The sequence below is a fragment of the Branchiostoma belcheri genome, unplaced genomic scaffold (assembly GCF_001625305.1).
Source record: "Branchiostoma belcheri isolate BF01 breed outbred unplaced genomic scaffold, Haploidv18h27 scaffold54, whole genome shotgun sequence".
NCBI lineage: Eukaryota > Metazoa > Chordata > Leptocardii > Amphioxiformes > Branchiostomatidae > Branchiostoma > Branchiostoma belcheri.
Genome location: NW_017804176.1, coordinates 788001 through 808324, shown reverse-complemented (window position 1 = coordinate 808324; position 20324 = coordinate 788001). Strand labels below are relative to the sequence as shown.

Here is a 20324-nt window from a genome sequence, read left to right as displayed (position 1 = left end):
AATTAAGTGTTATGCAGAAACAATAAAGGGAACAAAAGAACTATTGTATATTGAACATTTGTCCTCTTCATAATCAGGAGACACAATGTTTATTCTGAATTTCTTCTTCCTTTGGCATGTCAGTCAAAATACAATGTATATAAAGTCTCCAGTGTGCATGGAGCTATATTCTGAGGGTTGTAAGAAAAATTAAGAAACAATAAAGGGAACAAAAGAACTATTGTATATTGAACATTTGTCCTCTTCATAATCAAGAGACACAATGTTTATTCTGAATTTCTTCTTCCTTTGACATGTCAGTCAAAATACAATGTACATGTACTCTTCTTTATCAATGAAATTCATCTGAAGTAAGAATGAAGTTTTTGGTTGTTCAATAGCTGCTCAACTTAAATTTTCCTTATTTTGTTGCCATTTTCTGTGTGAACTGAAGAGAAATGTGCCACGTGCGTTTCTTGTTTATGCAAACTGTTTACATAAGGAACTTATAAGGAGCTTAGCTGCCTGGGAAAAGATTAAGAATGCTCGGCTCTATGATTAAAGAGCAGAACGTAATAATTGGATTTTTACTGGGGCTCGTGTGTGGTGATGACTGTACCTGTAGAGTATAGGGGTCTGTTGGGGGTTTGCTGCATGTCCATGAGCTTCTATTTTACAATACGTGGGACATCGATAGGCATACGTCACTGTTTTTCAAGGGAAAATATCAGCTTTTTCAGTTTCATATATATCAGTTTCTATATTCTAGTATAAGTTTCAGAGTAGCTTAAACATGTTCAAAAGTTAAATTGAGCCAAAAACGTTCAAACAAGGCCTATTCAGCAAATAACTTTTAAGGTCGAGATTTTGGAAACTTGAGACGTAAAGGTTTGAACTCATAGTGGCTGGAACTATATTTTCCTGGTTCGTTTTTGTTGTACTTTTTTTTGGACAAGTCAATTGTAATTTATATCAACATCAAAGTGCACGAACATCGTTTTCCTGTTGTCTTTATCCATCTGTATAAGAGTCGTATGTTGTCAAAACCCCCATACAGACCTTTGACATGGTTGGATCGCCCGCCTCCCTCCCCCGGCGATTACAACAGGTTAATAGGTCTGCGGCTGACATATTACAATCTGCCAGCTGGGTGCGGATCGCGTTACGGAACAGAGAAGCTTATCTCCAAGCAGATGTATCGAGCGGGCTACCTGTTTTCTGACTCTTTTGTAGTACGTTTCTTCCGTCTTTTTTCTGTGAACCAATCGCACTTTGCTGGAGAAAATCTTTTAGGAACCAGTTAAACATCGTTTTGCCAATATTTTTACCGTGCGGGATTAAGACAGGAAGCTAACGTTAACAGAAAATAGCGCCACTATAGCGAGACATAGAAATGTAGATGCAGTTAAGGCAAGAAAAGACACACAAAACAAAGGTACTTAAGAGCGAACTATCCGAATTGCTGGATCATTAAATCTCCAGGAAAATAAGCTTCCGGCTCAGTAGTATACGCGTGTTTGTGCGACATGTAGTACACTTTTCTAGCAGTGAACATTTTCTACTCCTTTTTCAGTCGATGGGAGTTTAATTGGTGCTATACTAAAAGACCTACTAGATCAACGACAAAAACAAGCAGGCGGAAAACCAAGACTACATCTGCTTGGAGATTATGAACCACAAACCCTGGGTGTTCTGTAAGCTCCCCCAACCCTGTCATTATCGTACATGTAAGTGGATTAGTGCGGAATTAATCACTACCTGAATGTGTATCACAGGGACAGGGTTCGAATCCTGCCCACCCATTGGAGGTATAATCCTCGATGGACCCTAATCTCCAAGCAGATGTTGGGGGGGGGGGATCGTGTGAAAAGTTGTCTGATCGGACATTGGGTTAGAAAACTGTCAGAGAAAAAGGCCCGTCAGAAAACTTAGAGGATTTTCACTGAAACATCTACTCGGAGATTGCTGATACACTCTCATGGGTTGCTTGTAAGGCGAGACACACCTTAGTGTGTTTAAGAACCCATCACATTTTTTCAAGAGTGAATAACAAATGTGGATTCAGTATTTAAGAATTTCACAGATATTCGACCTAAATTACTGACTTTATTTCATTTTTCACCGTTTTTTCCTACACCGCCCGCGTTTCCCTTCACGTCACTGCAAGCCCAGACGTAATTAAACATTTTTTTTCAGAACTGCAATTTCGTAAGGGTTGTTCCATTCTAAAACGTCGGGGAGGACGAGGCAGAAAACTATTTTAAAATTAAGAGTGAGGGTCGGTAATGGTTTAATACACATGTGAATGGTAATTAAAAGGAGAGGGAACAGGATTAAGACTTGTTTTTGACCACCCCTCCCGAGATTATGGAATGGACGAGCCCTATACGGAAAGGCAATCAGACTGCAGATTGAATATCAAACAGCTCGGCCGGTCCGCGATGATTAAAATATAGTCCCGACCTCACAGAAACCTTGCTGCACAACTTCTGCCATTGTACACGTGAGAAACACCATTTTATGCCAGTTCGCTGTACTTGGAAGAAACCTGGGACTAAATTGCGCAGTTAGAATATATAATTCTCTTTTTTTCATCGCGACCAAAGTGCAGCATGTCTTGCCCGACCACCCAGTATTCTAATGACGCTTTGGTGGCTCTGAAAGCCATCGGCAACTGCGGCGGCGACACCGTCCCCCTGCCTCTGTTACCCCCCTCCACGTCTACGGGAGTGTTTACCACTGTAGGGGGGATGGAGAGCACGTACGTACCCCCCACGCTCGTCTCCTTCTCGGCAGAGGGGGTCCGTACCTGTCTGTCCCCCACCGCCTTCTCACCTGTGTCCTCCATCATGAACCTGAGTACGGCGGGCGGGTACCCGTCCTTCGCGCCCACCCCGACTCCTCTCCCGCCCATCTCCCTGGGTCTGGACCTGGTCCTGAAGAAGCCGCTCAACGCCAGCAGTACCTACGGGGCCGACTCCACCGCCTCCTTCTTCTCCGCGCCCGTCATCACGTCCGAGCCGGATCGGCACGACACCGGTGAGTGCGGCGATTGTGATTACTATACATTCAGTCTTGCAGCACGACTTATTTTTGGTCCCAAACCATTACTATACATAACAGAACCTTTCCCTAACCATGCTTCTCTTACCGGGACCGTAATACATAAAGATAAAACTTCCCCGTGTTTACATTTTCAGTTTAACGGAGTGTGAAAGGGTGTAGGGTGGGCGAGTTACTTCTCGGCCCAACTTTCGTTTGTTTCTTGCGGGAGTGAATTCTTTGCCACAGACAAATTTCCATTGTCATAACGACAGCGCTACCCGGTTAGAATTGCCGGCGGTGTTGTCAGAAATACTGAATATTGGTTGAATCATTTTCAGAAACAATCGTTGTATACTTCAAAGCAAAATAAAGTCAAAGACGATGGTTTAAAATTTTGTACTACTAGTATTTTTCTGTCGACTGATTTGTAAAGATAAAAATGCCTCTGGACCATTGAAATATCGTGTCGAACCTTAATACATGTACCTTATTCAAAATATATCTAATCATATTTTACAAAAAGGTTTGTCTAGATATTAATAACGCAAAACGTCACCGTACATTTGGAACAATAATAAAAAAATTAAGCAGAAAAATAGTCTACATCTATAAGCTTAGAATGTTAGCTTTGTAATAAAACCCACGTAAGAACGATTTTTAATAGTGAATGTTCGTAAAAAAAAAAAGAAGCCTATTGTCTGTACGGGTTTAATAAAGAATATTATACACTATTACACAGTATGTAAAACAATCATGTTTGGTTTTATTTTGAGAAACACTAAAACGGTTTGCCATGTTTTATATGTTATTCGTGTCCTCGCTATTATTTTGACGACCGTAAAGCAGTGCTGAATACTTGTTGTTCTACATCGATTTTAGTTAACTTCTTACGCTGTTAAGTGTGTTCCTTATACTTAAGAAAGGGCATTGATAGCATCAATACTACAAAGTTTCCTGAAACAATATTGACTTGCAGTCTTTCCCAGCCCAATGAGTTCCTTTTGGGTTCATTTTGTTCATTTGAGGATGTATGATGCATATACGGTAAATTGCATGTTCTATAACGTGTATATACTCCATATAGCAGTAAAACAACGGGAGATAGAAACATGTTCAAATTTTCGCCTTTTCAAACTCATATTATTTTATATATTGCAACATTGCCAACTAGATTGATTCACGGCTTCAAATGCAAATTGGGCGTGGTTGTAAAAAATACATGTTTCATCTGGTCGCCATGGAAACCACATTTTACGTCATCGGCACTTTTCGATCAACACAGCGTCTTGCACCTGAAACGTTAGAGAGCAGCGACATCTAGTGTTGGAAGATATCATAACACCACAGTGCTACAGAAATGGTGCAGTACTGATGAACAAATTTCATCAGAGATCCATCCAAGAAAGTATGCAGAGTCTTTGATGATTTCTCCACAGCTAAACTTTACTGATACGTACGAGATACAGTGAAGATAATAATAATGCAAGGCCTGCCAGTCTTTATCCACGTACTTCACTCAACCGAGACCGGGGGCGATATAGACTTCATTTGACGCATAATGTCCGTAGTATACAGTGATGGGTCATTTGTCCTGGTGAAGCAACTGGGCAAAATACTGTGAATTAACATTATCATTCTGTTGGTACACAGTTATATTTGGGACAAGTATGGCAGATGTATACAATATTGGATCATTATGTGATATTATGGCTCCAAAAACTGAAAATATTAGAACAAAACCATAATGTGAATGATATTCAACAATCATATTCTAGCATATGCATGATTGTGCGTATTTTTCTGGTGCTTGTGAAATATACAACACAAGCTGCACATGAGCTCAGTGGATAAACTCCATGTTCCAGGTCCCCACCTGTACCCTGGCACGGACGTGTCCCCCCTCTCCCTATCGCTGGTGCACAAGCCCCCTCCGGACGGGGACGGAGGCCCCCTCGGCGTGGGCCACCCCCTGTCGCTGACCTGCAAATCCGCCAACGCCCCGCCCGAGCCCAACACCCCCGAGCTGAGGGAACTAGAGGAGTTCGCCAACGACTTCAAGCTGCGCAGGATTAAGGTAACTCGTGTGATAGGTGCTTTCCAAACTAAGTAGATCGAGAAAGACGGGAAGCACATGTACTAGTAAAGGAAGAAACTAAGGAATACTTGAAATAGCTTCTTGCAGACATAAGGCTGAAACTTGTGGTTCCCATGTACTGGTAACTCTTATGATAGGTGCTCTCCAAACTGAGTAGATCGAGAAAGACAGAAAGCACATGTACTAGTAAATGAAGAGACTATGGAATAATTGAAATATAGCTTCTTGCAGACATAAGGCTAGAAACTTGTGGTTCCCATGTACTGGTAACTCTTATGATAGGTGCTTTCCAAACTATAAGTAGATCGAGAAAGACAGAAAGTACATGTACTAGTAAATGAAGAAACTATGGAATACTTGAAATAGCTTCTTGCAGACGTAAGGCTGAAACTTGTGGTTCCCATGTATTAGTAGTTTCTGTCCCATGCATGTAGTTAGTTAGTTTTTCAAGAGCAGCAGCAAGAGAGATGATGTGAAATACCTAACGTTAATCACAATCGCCGTGTAAAGTTGTCATTCCAACTTAGCATGCCATGCAGTTTAGAGCGATTAACAATACAACCCGAAGTTAAGTTAACGTCCTCTCATGTTGGTCCTTTTATCTTAAGACATAAACAACAGTACTCTTAAGGCGACGGTCAACAGATCAGATAGAGACAGCAAGAAGGTGCTTGGTTACAGTTACAGTGTCACCAGTTTCGTACATAAGTGCTCCTGGATTCTGATCTCGTTGTATCTGTCCCCCAGCTGGGTTACACACAGACGAACGTGGGTTCTGCGCTGGCGTCGGTGCACGGTACCGACTTCTCCCAGACAACCATCTGCCGCTTCGAGAACCTCCAACTCAGGTGAGCCTCGCTTCATTTTCTGTTTCTTGTTTGTTTGTTTTTTCGCCTGCTTTCCGTAGATATAAGAACCCAGGTAATATGAAGCCGATCTTGTGGATCTAGGAGACCGAGAACAGAGGCGTCGGACGGTCATTTTAGTCGCTATATCTCTCTTATCGCTCCCATAACTATACAAAAAAACGGATACGCCGCTGACCATATTTTCTGTTCTATTTTCAGTTACAAAAACGCCTGTAAGTTGAAGCCGATCCTGCAGAAGTGGATTGAAGAGGCAGAGAACAGCGGCGGCCCGGGCGGGGACAAGCTCCCGGGGAACGAGAGGAAGCGCAAACGTCGGACGACGATCGGGCTGTCTGCCAAGGAGGCGCTGGAACGCCACTTCCTCAAGCAGGCCAAGCCGTCCTCTCAGGTCGGTCCTTTTGTCTTAAGACAACAATCGACCGAGCCCATAGCCCACCTCACCGGTCTAGCCCATGTCGAGCACCCGTCTAAAATACAGGGATGCCCGATGACATTGCTAGTACCATACTGGCAGCGCAATGATAAGAGGCGAAAGAGAGACTACTGGTATTGGTTAAACTGCTGATTTCAATAGAAAGCTAGCACTGTGCATGCGATTCAGTAGTGTTTCAGAAAAGGCTGCTCGCTAAATTGCAGTCTTAAGGCGACGGTCATGGACAGCAAGGACGCCCATGGTTACAGTTATCGCATATCTTATAATGTCATCAGTTTTCTTTTTCTATTCCAACATTTATTACAAGACATGGTGGCGGCACACTCAAATTTTCCTAACTCATTTTTATGCCACCACCACGCATGAACGGGCAACAGACATACTCATTTTATCCTGAGTTAAGGGAGGAAATTCGTGTAAAGTGCCTTTCCTATAAGGGCACAAGATCAGTGGCATGGCAGGACCTCTTGGCTCCGAGCCGAACGTAACAGTTTCACGGCAATTTCACGTGGTTCTGAGATGCTTGAATCTATTAAATCACATTGATCTGATCCGTTTCTCGCCTGTTCCGTCCATGCAGGACATCGTGCGCGTGGCGGACTCCCTGCGGCTGGACAAGGAGGTGGTCCGAGTCTGGTTCTGCAACCGGCGGCAGCGGGAAAAGCGCGTCAAGACATCCCTGCACAGCAGCGCCCTCTACCTGCATGGTGAAGAACTGAAGGACTGATACAATGTACTAGTATGCCAGTATATTAATTAGTCTCCACCAGACTCCTTTGTATGTCGAATGAATAGTAGAAATTGGTCTGAAAGAGGGTTTTAATTGACCAGAGAAGTTGGCCGACCAAAGAGAGTCCAAGTTGTCTGTGCCCTTTTAGGCCGATTTTTACTACATGTATTTATTCAGCCTGCAAAGAAGACTATCATATTGTACATGCAGTAAATGTAACAACAAGCCTTGTGGAACGATCTCGGAAGTGTTTTCATCACCAAAGTGCCTTGTATGATGTAGTAACTTATTGTAAGGACTAGAGAATGAATAATTCTGATTTTTACAAAGTGCCTTTTGGGACCCTGTGCTGACTGGTCACATGTTATGCTGGGTACATCATGATGATTATTGTTCATTGTTCGTGTCATTTCGTTATTTATTGTCAATGATTCATTATAATTAAATTTCATTTCAATCCAATCAATTTAGTTTTTTGCTTGGTGTTTATCGTTATTGTAAATATCCTCTAATTGCAGAGCAAAGACGTCTGAAGGCGATACCACGAGATATGAAAATAACTTCCGATGTATGCAGTACCATAACAAGCCGCCAGGGGGAAGAAAATATCTAAATCATTCCGATGTTTCATCACGCACACACGCGCGCGCACACACGCACACACACACACACACACGTACACACACACGTACACACACACATACACACACACTGACGCCAGTGCTACAGAAAACATAACCTTCTTGTCAGGTAAAAACTGAAACGCCACTCAGTAAGCCTGCTATGGAGGCTAGGCCCACCGTCCCACGAGTACAATGATGACGTGTTCCTTGCTTCAAGGGTGTCAAGGGCTCAAGTACTGTTATCTTGACTTTGTCCTTTTTTGTCGCGAGGGGGGCAAATAACAAACTTCTGAGTGGCTAATCCTAACAGCCAATTAACGGAACCCAGAAGCGGTGTGTATACGTAAGGAATTCCTTACTATCCACAAACCCCTGCCTCCATTGGGGACTGAAAGAACACAGTAGAAATTGTTCCGTATTTGGGAGCATGATTTGCCTGGGGACTTGGCTACTCCTCCGGCAAATTAATCACCATATTTGGGCCAAAATCAAATACTAGTACAGTATATTATTCATCCTAAAATAGTTAGAAGTCGGGAGGAGACTAGACAAGATCCAGGACGGATGTTGTGGCCGTTAGTCAGAGCATGGAGGTAGAAATCTGATCTTTTAGCTCCATGGTCAGAGGAAACAGTCATGCGACAAGATGTTCACTGGAATGTCGACGTCACCCGGGATCGCCGCATTATGAAACACAAATGTCTCATGAGAATTTTGAGAAAAAAAAAGAAATTTGAAAAGAAGACTGAAGTGTTTTCTTTTGCCACTTTCTAAATAGCCCGTTTTTTCTTCATATATTTCATCATTCCTTTTCTCTACATAATAACTGCCTTGGCTTTTCGATAGGCTCCTGGGAACAATACAGTACAAATGTACGTCCCAACAGTGGCGCTATATTGTGAGTCTATTGTGGGACTGATATAGATACATAAAATGCATCAAATCCAAGCCGAATGACGTCAGGCCCTTTCCTGCCTGCACACCTGAGCGGGCCGGAAGTTGCGTCACCGGATGACATCACGTCCTTACCTGTGCGCACACCTGAGCCGACCGGAAGTTGCGTGTGCAGAAAGTCTCGTACTCCGCGGCCACTTCCTCTCCGGGACCGAGCAGACCTCCGGTTGGTGCGACTCTCGTGCAGCGATCGTCCGATTTTCCTCGCGTTTTCACGTAAGTACGCCGCGTAGAACGCTGCAGACCCGTCTAGTCTTGAGATAATATGGTTTACAGTTGATTTTGGGGTAAAATTTCTGGTTAGAAAGCGAGTGGAAGTTTGTGTCTCGTTTGGTGGTTCTGGCGGCACACCCCTCCCCCTGCCAAAGTTCGGCGTGTTGCCTGGAGGGCGCTAGTTCTTTACAGGCCGCCCAGAATCCGGCAAAACCGGCTTTAAATCCGACACTGTCGGCGAGAGGTGAAATTTTGTCGGTTTGGTGGAGGTTTTTGGTGATTTTGTGATCACTGAGTCGTTTTTTCAGCCGCACCGTGACCCCACCCTAAGCACGCGGGCTTCCAGGTCAGATATCAGTGGAACGCAGAGAAAACAGGTACTTCAACCTCAAATATGCCCCGTTTCACTCCCCCTCCCGTCTGTACCCTTTCAATAGTTTAAATCCGCCGTAAAACACATTCAATAAGCTTCATGAACGTAATTTTGATTCATTTTTTGCTCAGTTCGGGCGCTATGCGGAGGGTTTGGGGTTGAAAGGTGGGGAGGGGGGCACTGCGAAGGAGAACAGGAAGAACAAGCAAATTATGCAGAACCAGTGAGACGGCTCCGGACCGGAAACAAGTGGAATTCAGACATTTTTCCTACAGAAAGGTGGACTTCAGAAGAAGCTGTGTACAAAATATTAGATCAATAAGGCCATAGTTACATGTTGAAGTCACCTAGATAAGATACATCGATTTGGGTATGAACGTAATTTTGGGCAGGAAGTGGGAAGTGGAGAAATCTTGCACGTAAATATTTTATCAATTCTTATTAAGTTATGCTCCAAACTACTAGGATGGGAAAGAGGAACAAGGAAAAACTTAGATTTATTCCTGAAAATGTCCCAGAAACTGCTAAATTTTAACCAGACTTGAGTAATTCAGCTACATACATTAAACAGGAAGTGGTGTAAATTTGGCAGTAATTGTGACAAATCATCTGTAATTTTTAACCTGATCTGTTCCCCTATTCCACCTTGTTTGAACAGTGTGTTTTACGTTCCTCTCTGCACGCAGAACTTGCCATATTTTGGTCGCTGTCTCGGTTCAAGCCCTGGGAACACGTTCTTCATTTTGTGGATGACATCATCACAAATATTGATTTTAACCCCTTTCAAGCGGGAAACATGTCGCTCTTTTTTTAGACTGTGAGCCTTTCACAAAGCTGCTAGAAACTGGCAAATGTCATAAATTTGTCATGAAACATTTACCAGTAGGACAACAGAATATCCTGTCCGAGTTTGATTGTTTCTTTTCAATGTAAATTATCAGATTTGGCATCTCCAGAGGATCAGATGTCATCAGCGAAATCAAATTTGCATGGAAATTTTTGTATGCAGATTGTTAATGTAAGATTTCGCTTTAGAGGTCATGATTTGTTTTGCATCTGTCCAATGTACATTTTCTCCAATTATGTGTAATGTACAAAAATATATTCATACATAATAAATACTACATTCAATACTTGAAGTTGACCCTGACGTCAAAGCCCCAGTTGCATACCAGCTGTGTGTTTGCCTAGTTTAGGGCATGTACAGTTCAGTTGCTGTCATATTTTATGGAGAAATTATGTGTACTTGACGCAGCGTTCAGCGGTCTTGTGGCTGTCAAACCAACCTCAGGTCAGGGGTTCGAATCCCTGCATGTCATTAGTTTTCTGAACCATGATTTGTTGTAGCTAGAAGGGGTTGAAGTCCTTCAGAAGCTTCGAGACATAAAAAAACTGTTTGTGTTGTTTTTTCTAAGAAAGCCTTGATGCCTGAAGCATGTTATAACAGTACATCACAATAACGCCGCACTACCTCGCAAATTGCAGTGTTTCTTCTTGGAAACATGAAGGGAATAAATAACCATCATATCAAAAAGTTCTAGGAAACACTCAAGGAACAAACTTTCCCTGCAAATCAGTTTTTTAGAGACGTGCCTGTGATGTTAGGAGACATGAATGCAGACTGAGCTTTTCTTGTAAGGAAACAAGGGTCCCATTCATTCAGGTGTTGGTAGCCATGATGGTGTGTCAGCTGAAACCAGAGACAGGTCCCCAGGACACACACCCTTCTATTTTACACAGGTATTTTTCACCACCAAAAAAAAACATGATAAAGTATTTCTAGGGAAAACGTTAGATGCTAACTGTTCATTTGTTTCAATCTTTTCTACATAAACTGTTCAAATATTGACATTAAGGGCAGTTTCTTTACATGAAACCAATTGTTTTATTGTAATTGTTTGTACGCACATTCCTGAGGTATATAAATCAGAATATTGTCAAATAGAACCGTTTATGACTGTTATGTCTATGCCGTTTAAAATGAACTGGCCCGCGAGTAAAAACATTTGAAACACTTTGATTTCAGTTGAATACAGGGATGTCATAAACTGAATGTTTGTACAATAGACAAATTAGATAGTGAGTGGGCGTGCATGAGCTATTAAAAGATATCAGATCCTGTTTTCACACCGACACACATGAACGCTACCGAAAACATAACCTGGCAAAGGTGGAAAAATATGAGCAACCACCCCACCCCCCACAGGTTGGTAAAGTATAGGACACAGGAGTTTTCTTACACAACCAAGATTGTTTACCTTGCTTACGCTTTGAACTTCAGGTTTGATGTCCATCAGACACCTTCCTTAGAGTTTCTGACTGGAGTTCTGGTTCTCGGCGCTATATGTAGCCGATGTGAGTGGAGCTTTTGCGGCAAAAACACAATCCCAAACATGTCTGAGTTTGAGTATTAATCTGTTTTCTCCAGGTTGTTAGCAGATTCCAGTAACCAACATGAGCTGGCAGACGTACGTAGACACTAACTTGGTAGGGACTGGCAATGTCAGCAAGGCGGCCATCATCGCTACTGGAAACGGGGCACTCTGGGCCAAAAGTGGTGATTTCAACGTAAGTTTTTTTTCTTTTTTTCATTATCATCTACAGACAAGTGTTAAAAATTATCTCAAATCTTGTATTTATTTTAGCAAATTTAGAGTACAGACTGTGTGTTCATTTTGTGCGTGTGCATGTGTGCGTGTTACAAAGTTGAAAAAGTTATTGGCCTCACCCAAAAAATGCCATAGCAGAAAGATTTTCCTTACAAGTAACACTGTTTTTATATTTCAGTCCATACCATGGTATGGATGAAATATATTGTGTTCCCTCATGTTTCTTCTTCTCCTCCTTCTCCTCCTTCTCCTCCTGCCACACAGTCAAAGGGATTCAACTGTCATTTTTAGTCAAATGACCTGAAATTTGGCAAGGCCAATCCCCCTAGGCGTTTTTTTCATTTTTTTGATACATGCCTTTGAAAAATTTTTATGAAGGTTTTTTGGGGCATTTTTCGACAAAAAATGGATTTTTGGATCCTGTGCGCTGGTTTTACAACCAAATGATCTGAAATTCGGTATAAGGGTACCTTGAACATGTGTCTACAGAATAGCAGTCACATGTTTGGCATACACCACTTCCAAATGACTCATTTGGGGGACTTTAATGGCTAGTTGCAGCAAAAAAAGTGCCAAAAGTGCTATACCCGTTCCATGTTCTATCTAAAGAATGGCCTGTTCCATCCATGGAACACGTGTTCCATTGCAGGTTACCTGAGGTCACATTGCACCTAAGTGGTGCGTAATGACCCACACATTCAATTTTATGTGCCTAAGACCTTCAAAATGTATCAAATCTCATCATTGTTAGTTTTTGCATACCTGTAATAAGATTACCGGTAGTAAAGCTTTCGAGATTCAAAGTACTTGTTGTTGCATCTTTGTTCTCATATAGCTACTATTTAATTCATTTATTTGAGAACCTTTGCCAGTTTTGCACTGGGGTAAGTTTGGAATAGTCCACTTTTGCGTGGGAGGGAGATGGACTGAAATATGCTGTATTTGCTCCCAAGCAAATGTCGGCCTTTCTAGTTCAATATAGTATTCAGTTCAGTTTCAGTTTATTGAGATACCCTTTAGCCCATTATGGGCTATTCTTCCAGGGTTCCAATACATGTAACACCACGTAGTCCCCACTAACTTCAATGCGATGTTCATTCAATGCACTTGGTCCAGCTTTGCTTTCCCCTTTTGGAAGAAAGTTGCATCTGGGGCCCTTAAATAGGCCTGAACTTGATCAATGAGGCCATCCTAAGTTACCATCAGAATGTTGACCCACGTAAGTGGGACTTCAGTTTAGGAAACAGGTAAAAGTCTGACGGTGCTAGGTGTGTTGGGACGGACGCATCAGTTTCCTAGCACATACATGTAGATTATGTGATTGATAAATACCTACTATTGACATGTTCTTTCTAATATTTCCCCATCTGCAGTTATCTGAAGAAGAAGCCGGCAATATTGCGAAAAACATCAGTAATCCGAGCTCTTTTCAGGCAGGTAAAGACAGCTGTCCTGTTATTTGGGTTACGTATATTATTATAATGTTTACCAGGGCTCAAAATACTGGGTGCATGTGCACCCTAGTGCACCCAAAGTTGGAGCTGTGCACCCAATTTTTTTCTGTGGGTGCACTGGTGCACCCAAATGTTTTTGTATGTAAAGATGTTGAATGTATAATTGTTACAGCATATTCTTAACATCTAGGTGTCAGAAAAAATAATACAATCATTGTTATAGTACTTTTCTTGAAATGAAACATAATTATAGTTTTTGCTGACATTCTACTTATTTAATCTTATATGGTGCACCTAAAACATTTTTTGTGCACCCAATTTTTTAGGTTGGGTGTACCAGTGCACCTACTCCCAAAAATGAATTTCAAGCCCGACATTTACACACTGGTCCTATCAGTTCTGAATGCTAGTTCCTCTGATCATCAGGGACTCATTCACAGCCCTGAAAAGTCTGACTCTTCCTAGTAGTTATTTTGTTTGATGTATCACCTGTTCCATTTTTCCATTCACGCTGTCCAGATTTAAGACTAACTTGGGATGATTGATTGATTGATTGATTGATTGATTGATTGATTGATTGATTGATTGATTGATTTTTTATTGTATTTTCAGCTGGTGCGAAGGTAGAAAAAGAAAAATATATCTTTTTGAGGGCAAAAGAAGATGATGGACCCGTCGTCTACATGAAAAAGGGGGAATCCGGGATGTGCATCGTAAAATGTACACAATGTAAGTACATGATGGAATCTTTTACTTTCGTGAACAAATCTTGTTTCTTTCTTTACAGTAGCCTGAAATCCAGCTGTGTAAGCTATACCTCCAGCCATGTGGAAGTAAGACCCCGTTCATACCAGACTTTCAAACATAGATATCAGGAGTTTGGTCTCATCTGCCGACCAGGTTGCATATGCTGATTCCATCGCAAAATTAAGAAAAATCATGGAAAAAACTGGAAACGAACTCAAAACAATGCAATCAAAAAGCTTGGAGGTCCCACACAGCCCGGATGCTGACCCCCTGAACCTGGAATTATGACGTAAAAATGATTCAGTTGAATAAACCCTTAGCATTCAGACTAGGTTTTTCGGCAAAAAAAAACTAAAAAACCGTTACCAAACCACCTTGCAGATGTGAACCCCTAAAAAAAGTAAAAAAAAAAGTTTGATTTGCACTCACACTAGGCTAAATAAACCGCATAATTGAAATATATTGAAACCGCTAAATAAAAGTCTGGTATGAACGGGGTCTAAAAGGAGTGGGTATAGCGTTCACAGCTAGATTTCAACTTTCTGTAGGCTACATTTACAAAGAAGGAATGAAAGATCAACATGAAAAACAAAGTCTGAGGGGAAGTCTGTTTCAAGTTTCTCCTACAGGTCCATTTCATCATAGTGTTAAAAGAGGTCATCTATACTATTACCTGTCCTGTGTTTTCTGTCCTACTGCTCCTATATATGTCTCACCCAGGGCTCGAAATACCAGCTGCATGTGCAGTTGCACCTAACCTGCATTCATACATGTACTGGGTGTATAAATACTTGTAGGTGTATGTGGATTTTCATTGCCTGTATATTGACTGCCATCACCTATGAAATATAAAACTAAACGAAATAATTGAATGGTTTCTGAACAGCTTTTCATGTAACCCATACATGTGTACTTCCAAATTTTAAGTGTTGAATCCCACTAGGAGCCGACAGGACCTGTACCTGCAACTTCATCTAAGCACCACAGCCAGACTAGGAGACTGACATCAGGCATTACTTCTGTTCTAGCTCCATAAAGAAGTTTTGTTTCCATTGTTCTTTTTTGAAGTTGTTCAACTCACCTATATGTTGCAGATTTTACACTCATTTACATTTTCAAAGAAGTTGTCATAACAATGCAGGGCTTCATGGATAAATTGTAATAACTAGTCTCATCAGTTTGTTGTAGCTATGCATCTAGTGTGGCAGCTGTGTACCCTATGTGACGAAACATTTTTTCTTCCTGTTTTCAACTAGTTCAACTCCATTTGTTGCAAATTATATTTGTCCTGTTTGGGTATTACTGTGTACAAGGCTGTCTCCAGTTTAGTTTAGGTTGAAGTTTAGATGCATAGAATTAGGATGAGTTCTACTTTGTCTTTACTCACCAGCACAAAAGTTCTAAGAACTCTTTTGACATGACTTTCTTTTTCACCTCAGTTCAGCATTGCTGTTGGTTTCATCACAGACTACTGTTTAAGTGTTTCATTAAGAATTAATGACCCGTCCTGAGGTGTATATTGTGTCATAAGGCCTGGCCATTTCCTATAACCACCAAATAAATTTATGAAGAAAACTGCAAGGGCACACGACACCACATACACCGAGGATCAGACAAGCTGTTGACGTTATTGTCATATAGGTTATCCAATTTTCGTTGTTAATGAGATCTGCAACCTTTCTTCTTGTACCAAATTCCCAAACTATGTTTCAGAATCTATCCAGATGCGTGAGCAACTGTTTTCTTGCACTCTTGTATTGAATTTGTTCTTTGTTACACTAGTCTGACTTCTTTATTGTTGAGCATGTTTGATAGTTGTTGATGTCTGATTGAAAAGTGACCTGGTTATATATTGTTTTCTGTTCTCCCCACAGGTATCCTGGTCGGTCTGTACAACCCCCCAATCCAACCAGGTAACTGCAACAATGTTGTTGAAAAGCTGGGAGAGTACCTGAGGAACTCTGGCTACTGAGGTGGCAGCCATCTGGGCAGCAAACCTGGATGTCTCTAACAGTGCACAGAATCCAGCAGCAACAATATCCAGAGGAGACGACTAGGATTTAAAGTTCCCATTCTTGAGAATAACTCTCTAACATTATGACGTCATGGATGGCAAAAAAATAGGACGTGTACAAACATCCCATTCCTTTCCGGTGCAGTTAAGTTCTGAAGTCGTAGATACTTGAAGCAACAACTTTTGCCCTGTTTCTGATTGTCAATTGGTGGTGGACGTGAAGCAATATGTTTCATTTGTGATATCCGTTGCCCTCCAGCGCCACTGCTGTGCACGTTCCTTTCCCATCCATGACTTCACAATGTTAAGGCGTTGTTGAAACCTATATCTGCAATCCAACATCTTGTTGAGAAAAAAATGCATTCAAACTGCTTTCAGTTAAACTCCATGCAAACGACATTTTGCAAGTTACTGCTAGTTTATTTGTTTTTGTGTGTTAAAGAAGGAAAAGTCTTACTGCTAACAGATTTCATGTAAACAAACCAGCTCCAATTTGCCAAACAAGGTTAGCTAGCAAGATAATGTCAAGTTTTCTATACTGTCCATAGGTATGCTAAGTTGTCCTGGGTCATGCTAAATTGTCCTGCAGGCATACTTGGTTATCCATGGAGAAGCTAGATTGGCCATTATCATGCTAGATTGTCCATAGTCAAGCTAGGTTGTCCATGATCATGCTAGGTTGTCCATGGAGGAGCTAGATTGCCCATGGTCAAACTAAATTGTCCATGGCCAAGCTAGATTATGGTCAGGCTAGATTATGTCTGGTTATGCTAGTTTGACATGGTCAATGCTAGATTGCAAACAGATGGGCTAGATTGTCCATTGTGAAGCAAGCTCATGGTTCATGGTCAGACTAAAATGGCCATTATTAATAAAAGAATGTTAGTGTACTGTTTTGATATAATCCAAAAGGAGAAAGTGTAGTAGCACCCGGACATCTATTGTCTGTGGCATATGTTATCAGCAATAGCCCATCACATATACCATAGCTGTTGATTTAGGCAATGTACTTCGACCCATAGTTTTGAGAGATTTCCCTCGAGATTGGGGGGAGGTGATTATACATATATTATGCAAGTTGAAACTTACTTAATGTCATTATAGGGGGTATGCATAAAATTAATCGGCGATAGTGATATAGATATGAAAGAATTTATTTTGGGCAGTGCTTTTGCTTTTTTTTTCATGTTGCAGTTTGCTTATTTCTACCTGGTTGCTTGTTGACTTTCTGTTCAATATCTGTTGTTTGTTCTCTTCTGGACCCTACACACCATTGGCATTACCTCTTACTTTTTGGTGATGAAGTTTCTCAACTTTCCTCATTACTTCTCCAACCTTCAAGGTGAAATCTTTCCTTAGTGTGTTAAGAAAACATGATTCTTATAAATTAAGGGGATGACACATTAAAAACCCACACAGTAGACCTCTAAATTCCATTCCAACAGTTTTCTTATGGCCATAGTTCTTTTTTTCTTAAAGTTTGACCCTTTATGTTTTCCCAAGATCCTGGTGCCAGGTCATTAAGAGGTCAAAAGTCATTTATAATTTGGGACCATTAATTTTGATTAGGCAATAAAGGTCTGGTGTGTGTTGGGAACAAAGTAAAGCTTTCTCTTGTATGTTGATTGAAGATCTGATCCTTAGTGACCTTGACATATAGTAATGACCTTGAAATTAACATTATGGATGGGTAGGGGAGAAATGTGCTGTTTCCTCACATTGCCTGTCTCTTAAATGGCTCCTCCATGCTTGGTTAGCTTGAAATGAAATGACACTTAAGCCTTTGCCATGTAAGCCCTTGTAACGTTTCGTTCCGTAAAAAAGCCAAGAAAGTTTCACAACTTGCAGATCGCTGCCTCCTACATTCCTGTTAATTGTATTGTTTCGCTCATTCCACTTTTGTGAAGATCACATTCCATGTTACATTACATTACAATGCTGGTTAACTGTGACTTGCGTAGTGTGTAACACGCAGCTCATTAATTGTGAGTCCTGGCATACGCATGAATCCTGTACAACTGATTAATTGTGAGTCACCGAGTGTATCACATGTACTTCAGACAATTCCACCTCAAGGCTTGTAACATCTCTACTGGAATAGCTCAACAGTGCGAAAAATGTTGTAACTTTCATTACATTTTGTTACCTCTTCTCATGCCCCTCTGTCTAGTAAAGCACTGTGGTTGTGGTCTGGTAGCCAGCCCTGGACCTAGCCATGTTAATACTATCCTGTGTTAACACTATCCTGGTTTACATACCTTAGCCAAGTTGATTATGTAGGTATGTTTTTTGCACCACTACAGCCTTGAACAGCAAACCTAATCAAGCATACCTAATCACGGACCAAATTGTTAATTTTGCACGAAATCTGCTATTATATCTTGCACAGCTCCAAGCGACTGAAAGGTTTCCTTGTGGATTTTTTTAGTCTGATAATTTTTGAAGACTTGTTGTGTTGCACTGTGAGGAGGCCATAGGACGAAATGCCCCTAAAGTGTTCTTTGATTGACATGGATAGATGCTTGTAAACACAAGGTGCAACTCTTCAAATCTTGTAAGACCTGGTCAAGGCTTGCATTCTCATCTTTAAAATCTGATAGTAAACTTCATCCACTAAATGCAGTCCCCATTCTTACTATCTCTGTTTTGTCCGCTGGCCTTCCCATGAGTCATTGCAACACGCCAAGGCATGTTTCATGGACAGAAAAGCATATAATGAGCTTCCAAATTTGAATGATTTTCCAAACGTTGCGCTGTGAGCTTTACTAGATTCTAGAGAGCTTGGCTCTTTTGCTCATTTTGTAGCCAGTGGTGAATAGTTTGCTGGGAAAAGAGAAAACATGACCCAAAAGACAACATGGCATTTGTAGTCATCTGCAGTATTTGAGATGATGATGCGAAATTGGTTATTTCTATGAAATCAGCCACCATTAGTTCACGTAATATTGATCTTTCACCAGAATTAGACAGTCGAACAAATCATTGTCGATTGAAAAAGGCCAGTGAATTTAATGCGAGTTTACCACATAGTTTAACCAATATCTATGACTACATGTACTGCTCGTAATTTTTTTTTACCGACTGCGTGATGGCATCTTACGCTGAGCAGTTGTAATGAAGTGCTTGAGCTGTGGACGAGCTGAATCTGCTCTGCATGGTGTCTACATATCTGTGCCTTACAGACTTCTGTCAAGCCAGGGAATGGATTTCTGAAATAAAGGTGACTGACCAATACTGACCACTGTCCTGACAATCTTCTCTGACTTACTATGTACTTCTGTTCAACTTGGGGACAGACAGGTAGCAAGGTCAGGGATGGGAATGACTAGCCTCTACCAGGCTTCAGAGGAAGCAGGATGGAGTAGAAATTGGACAAAAAGATAGATGCCAGGAGAGTTGGCATCTTCCTCGCTATACTCCTGAGCATAGTACCTATTACGCCAATTTCTACTCTTTCCAACCACTTCTGAAGCCTGATGGAGCCTAGGGAATGATAACTAATTTGCAATTTTTAATCAAGTACTTGCCCAAATCATTTTCACCTTAAATGTATTTGTGGGAGGATCTAGTTTACTGACATTTTCATCATGATACAGTACTACCTTCTCTGTCCCTTAGGCCATATGAATGTGATCCCTTGTTAACTCACTTATTAGCCTTCTTACCAGAATCAATGACAATAATGAAAATCTATATACATTAATGTATTTTGCATAAGTCGACAACTCTGCTAGGTCAAAGGAACAATCAGTTCTGATGTGCCTCATGATAATACTTACACAATGGGGACAAAGTTCTAAAATTACTGTAACAATACTAACCCCTATGGCCAAAAATACATTTGATCAATAAATTTTCTACTTTTTTATTCGATAATTCAATAAAGGACGGTCGCGAGCAACTGTTTATCTTAGAATAGCGTTAGATATCTTTCTGTCTGGAAAGTTTCACCACACAGAAAGGTCACACCATTTGACGCCCTGCAATCAAGCCTAGTCAGTGCAGTTATAACTTCTCCCGCTAGATGTCTCTTGTCTTTCTATGACTGCCAAGTAAGTGGCTTCACAAGCCGGATGATTCTTGCAAAATAATCCAGAATCGTTCCAGCGATTTGTCACTTGATATTGTTCGTTGTGCTTAACCTTGGAAAAGACACAAGAGTCCGTTTCAGCGAGCGATCCGCTCC

General features: G+C 41.2%; 2 protein-coding genes across 3 annotated transcripts; both read left to right on the top strand.

Annotated features, from left to right (window-relative positions):
• The first annotated feature begins 2444 nt into the window (after nt 1-2444).
• Nucleotides 2445-7148, top strand: LOC109481210 (pituitary-specific positive transcription factor 1-like). The gene is made up of 5 exons (XM_019783741.1): nt 2445-3018; nt 4890-5098; nt 5867-5967; nt 6187-6376; nt 7002-7148. Exons 1-5 carry the CDS (start codon nt 2592-2594, stop codon nt 7146-7148), a joined length of 1074 nt encoding a protein of 357 aa, XP_019639300.1. The 5' UTR covers nt 2445-2591.
• A 1672-nt stretch (nt 7149-8820) lies between these two features.
• LOC109481215 (profilin-1A-like) lies at nt 8821-19376 on the top strand. 2 transcript variants are annotated; one of them, XM_019783756.1, is made up of 5 exons: nt 8821-8944; nt 11743-11882; nt 13297-13360; nt 13990-14106; nt 15999-19376. In XM_019783756.1, exons 2-5 carry the CDS (start codon nt 11769-11771, stop codon nt 16094-16096), a joined length of 393 nt encoding a protein of 130 aa, XP_019639315.1. In that variant the 5' UTR covers nt 8821-8944; nt 11743-11768; the 3' UTR covers nt 16097-19376. The 2 variants fall into 2 exon arrangements, with proteins under 2 accessions (XP_019639315.1, XP_019639316.1); XM_019783757.1 differs by having other exon boundaries at nt 8938-9318.
• Nucleotides 19377-20324: the final 948 nt, after the last annotated feature.

Excerpts from the sequence above, each read along its gene's own strand:
- LOC109481215 (XM_019783756.1), top strand. The coding sequence starts at position 11,769 with ATGAGCTGGCAGACGTACGTAGACACTAACTTGGTAGGGACTGGCAAT. Across the intron at positions 11,883-13,296 it reads CCAAAAGTGGTGATTTCAAC|TTATCTGAAGAAGAAGCCGG; the intron begins GTAAGTTTTTTT and ends CCCCATCTGCAG. Across the intron at positions 14,107-15,998 it reads CATCGTAAAATGTACACAAT|GTATCCTGGTCGGTCTGTAC; the intron begins GTAAGTACATGA and ends TTCTCCCCACAG.
- LOC109481210 (XM_019783741.1), top strand. The coding sequence starts at position 2,592 with ATGTCTTGCCCGACCACCCAGTATTCTAATGACGCTTTGGTGGCTCTG. Across the intron at positions 3,019-4,889 it reads GCCGGATCGGCACGACACCG|GTCCCCACCTGTACCCTGGC; the intron begins GTGAGTGCGGCG and ends TCCATGTTCCAG. Across the intron at positions 5,968-6,186 it reads TTCGAGAACCTCCAACTCAG|TTACAAAAACGCCTGTAAGT; the intron begins GTGAGCCTCGCT and ends TTCTATTTTCAG.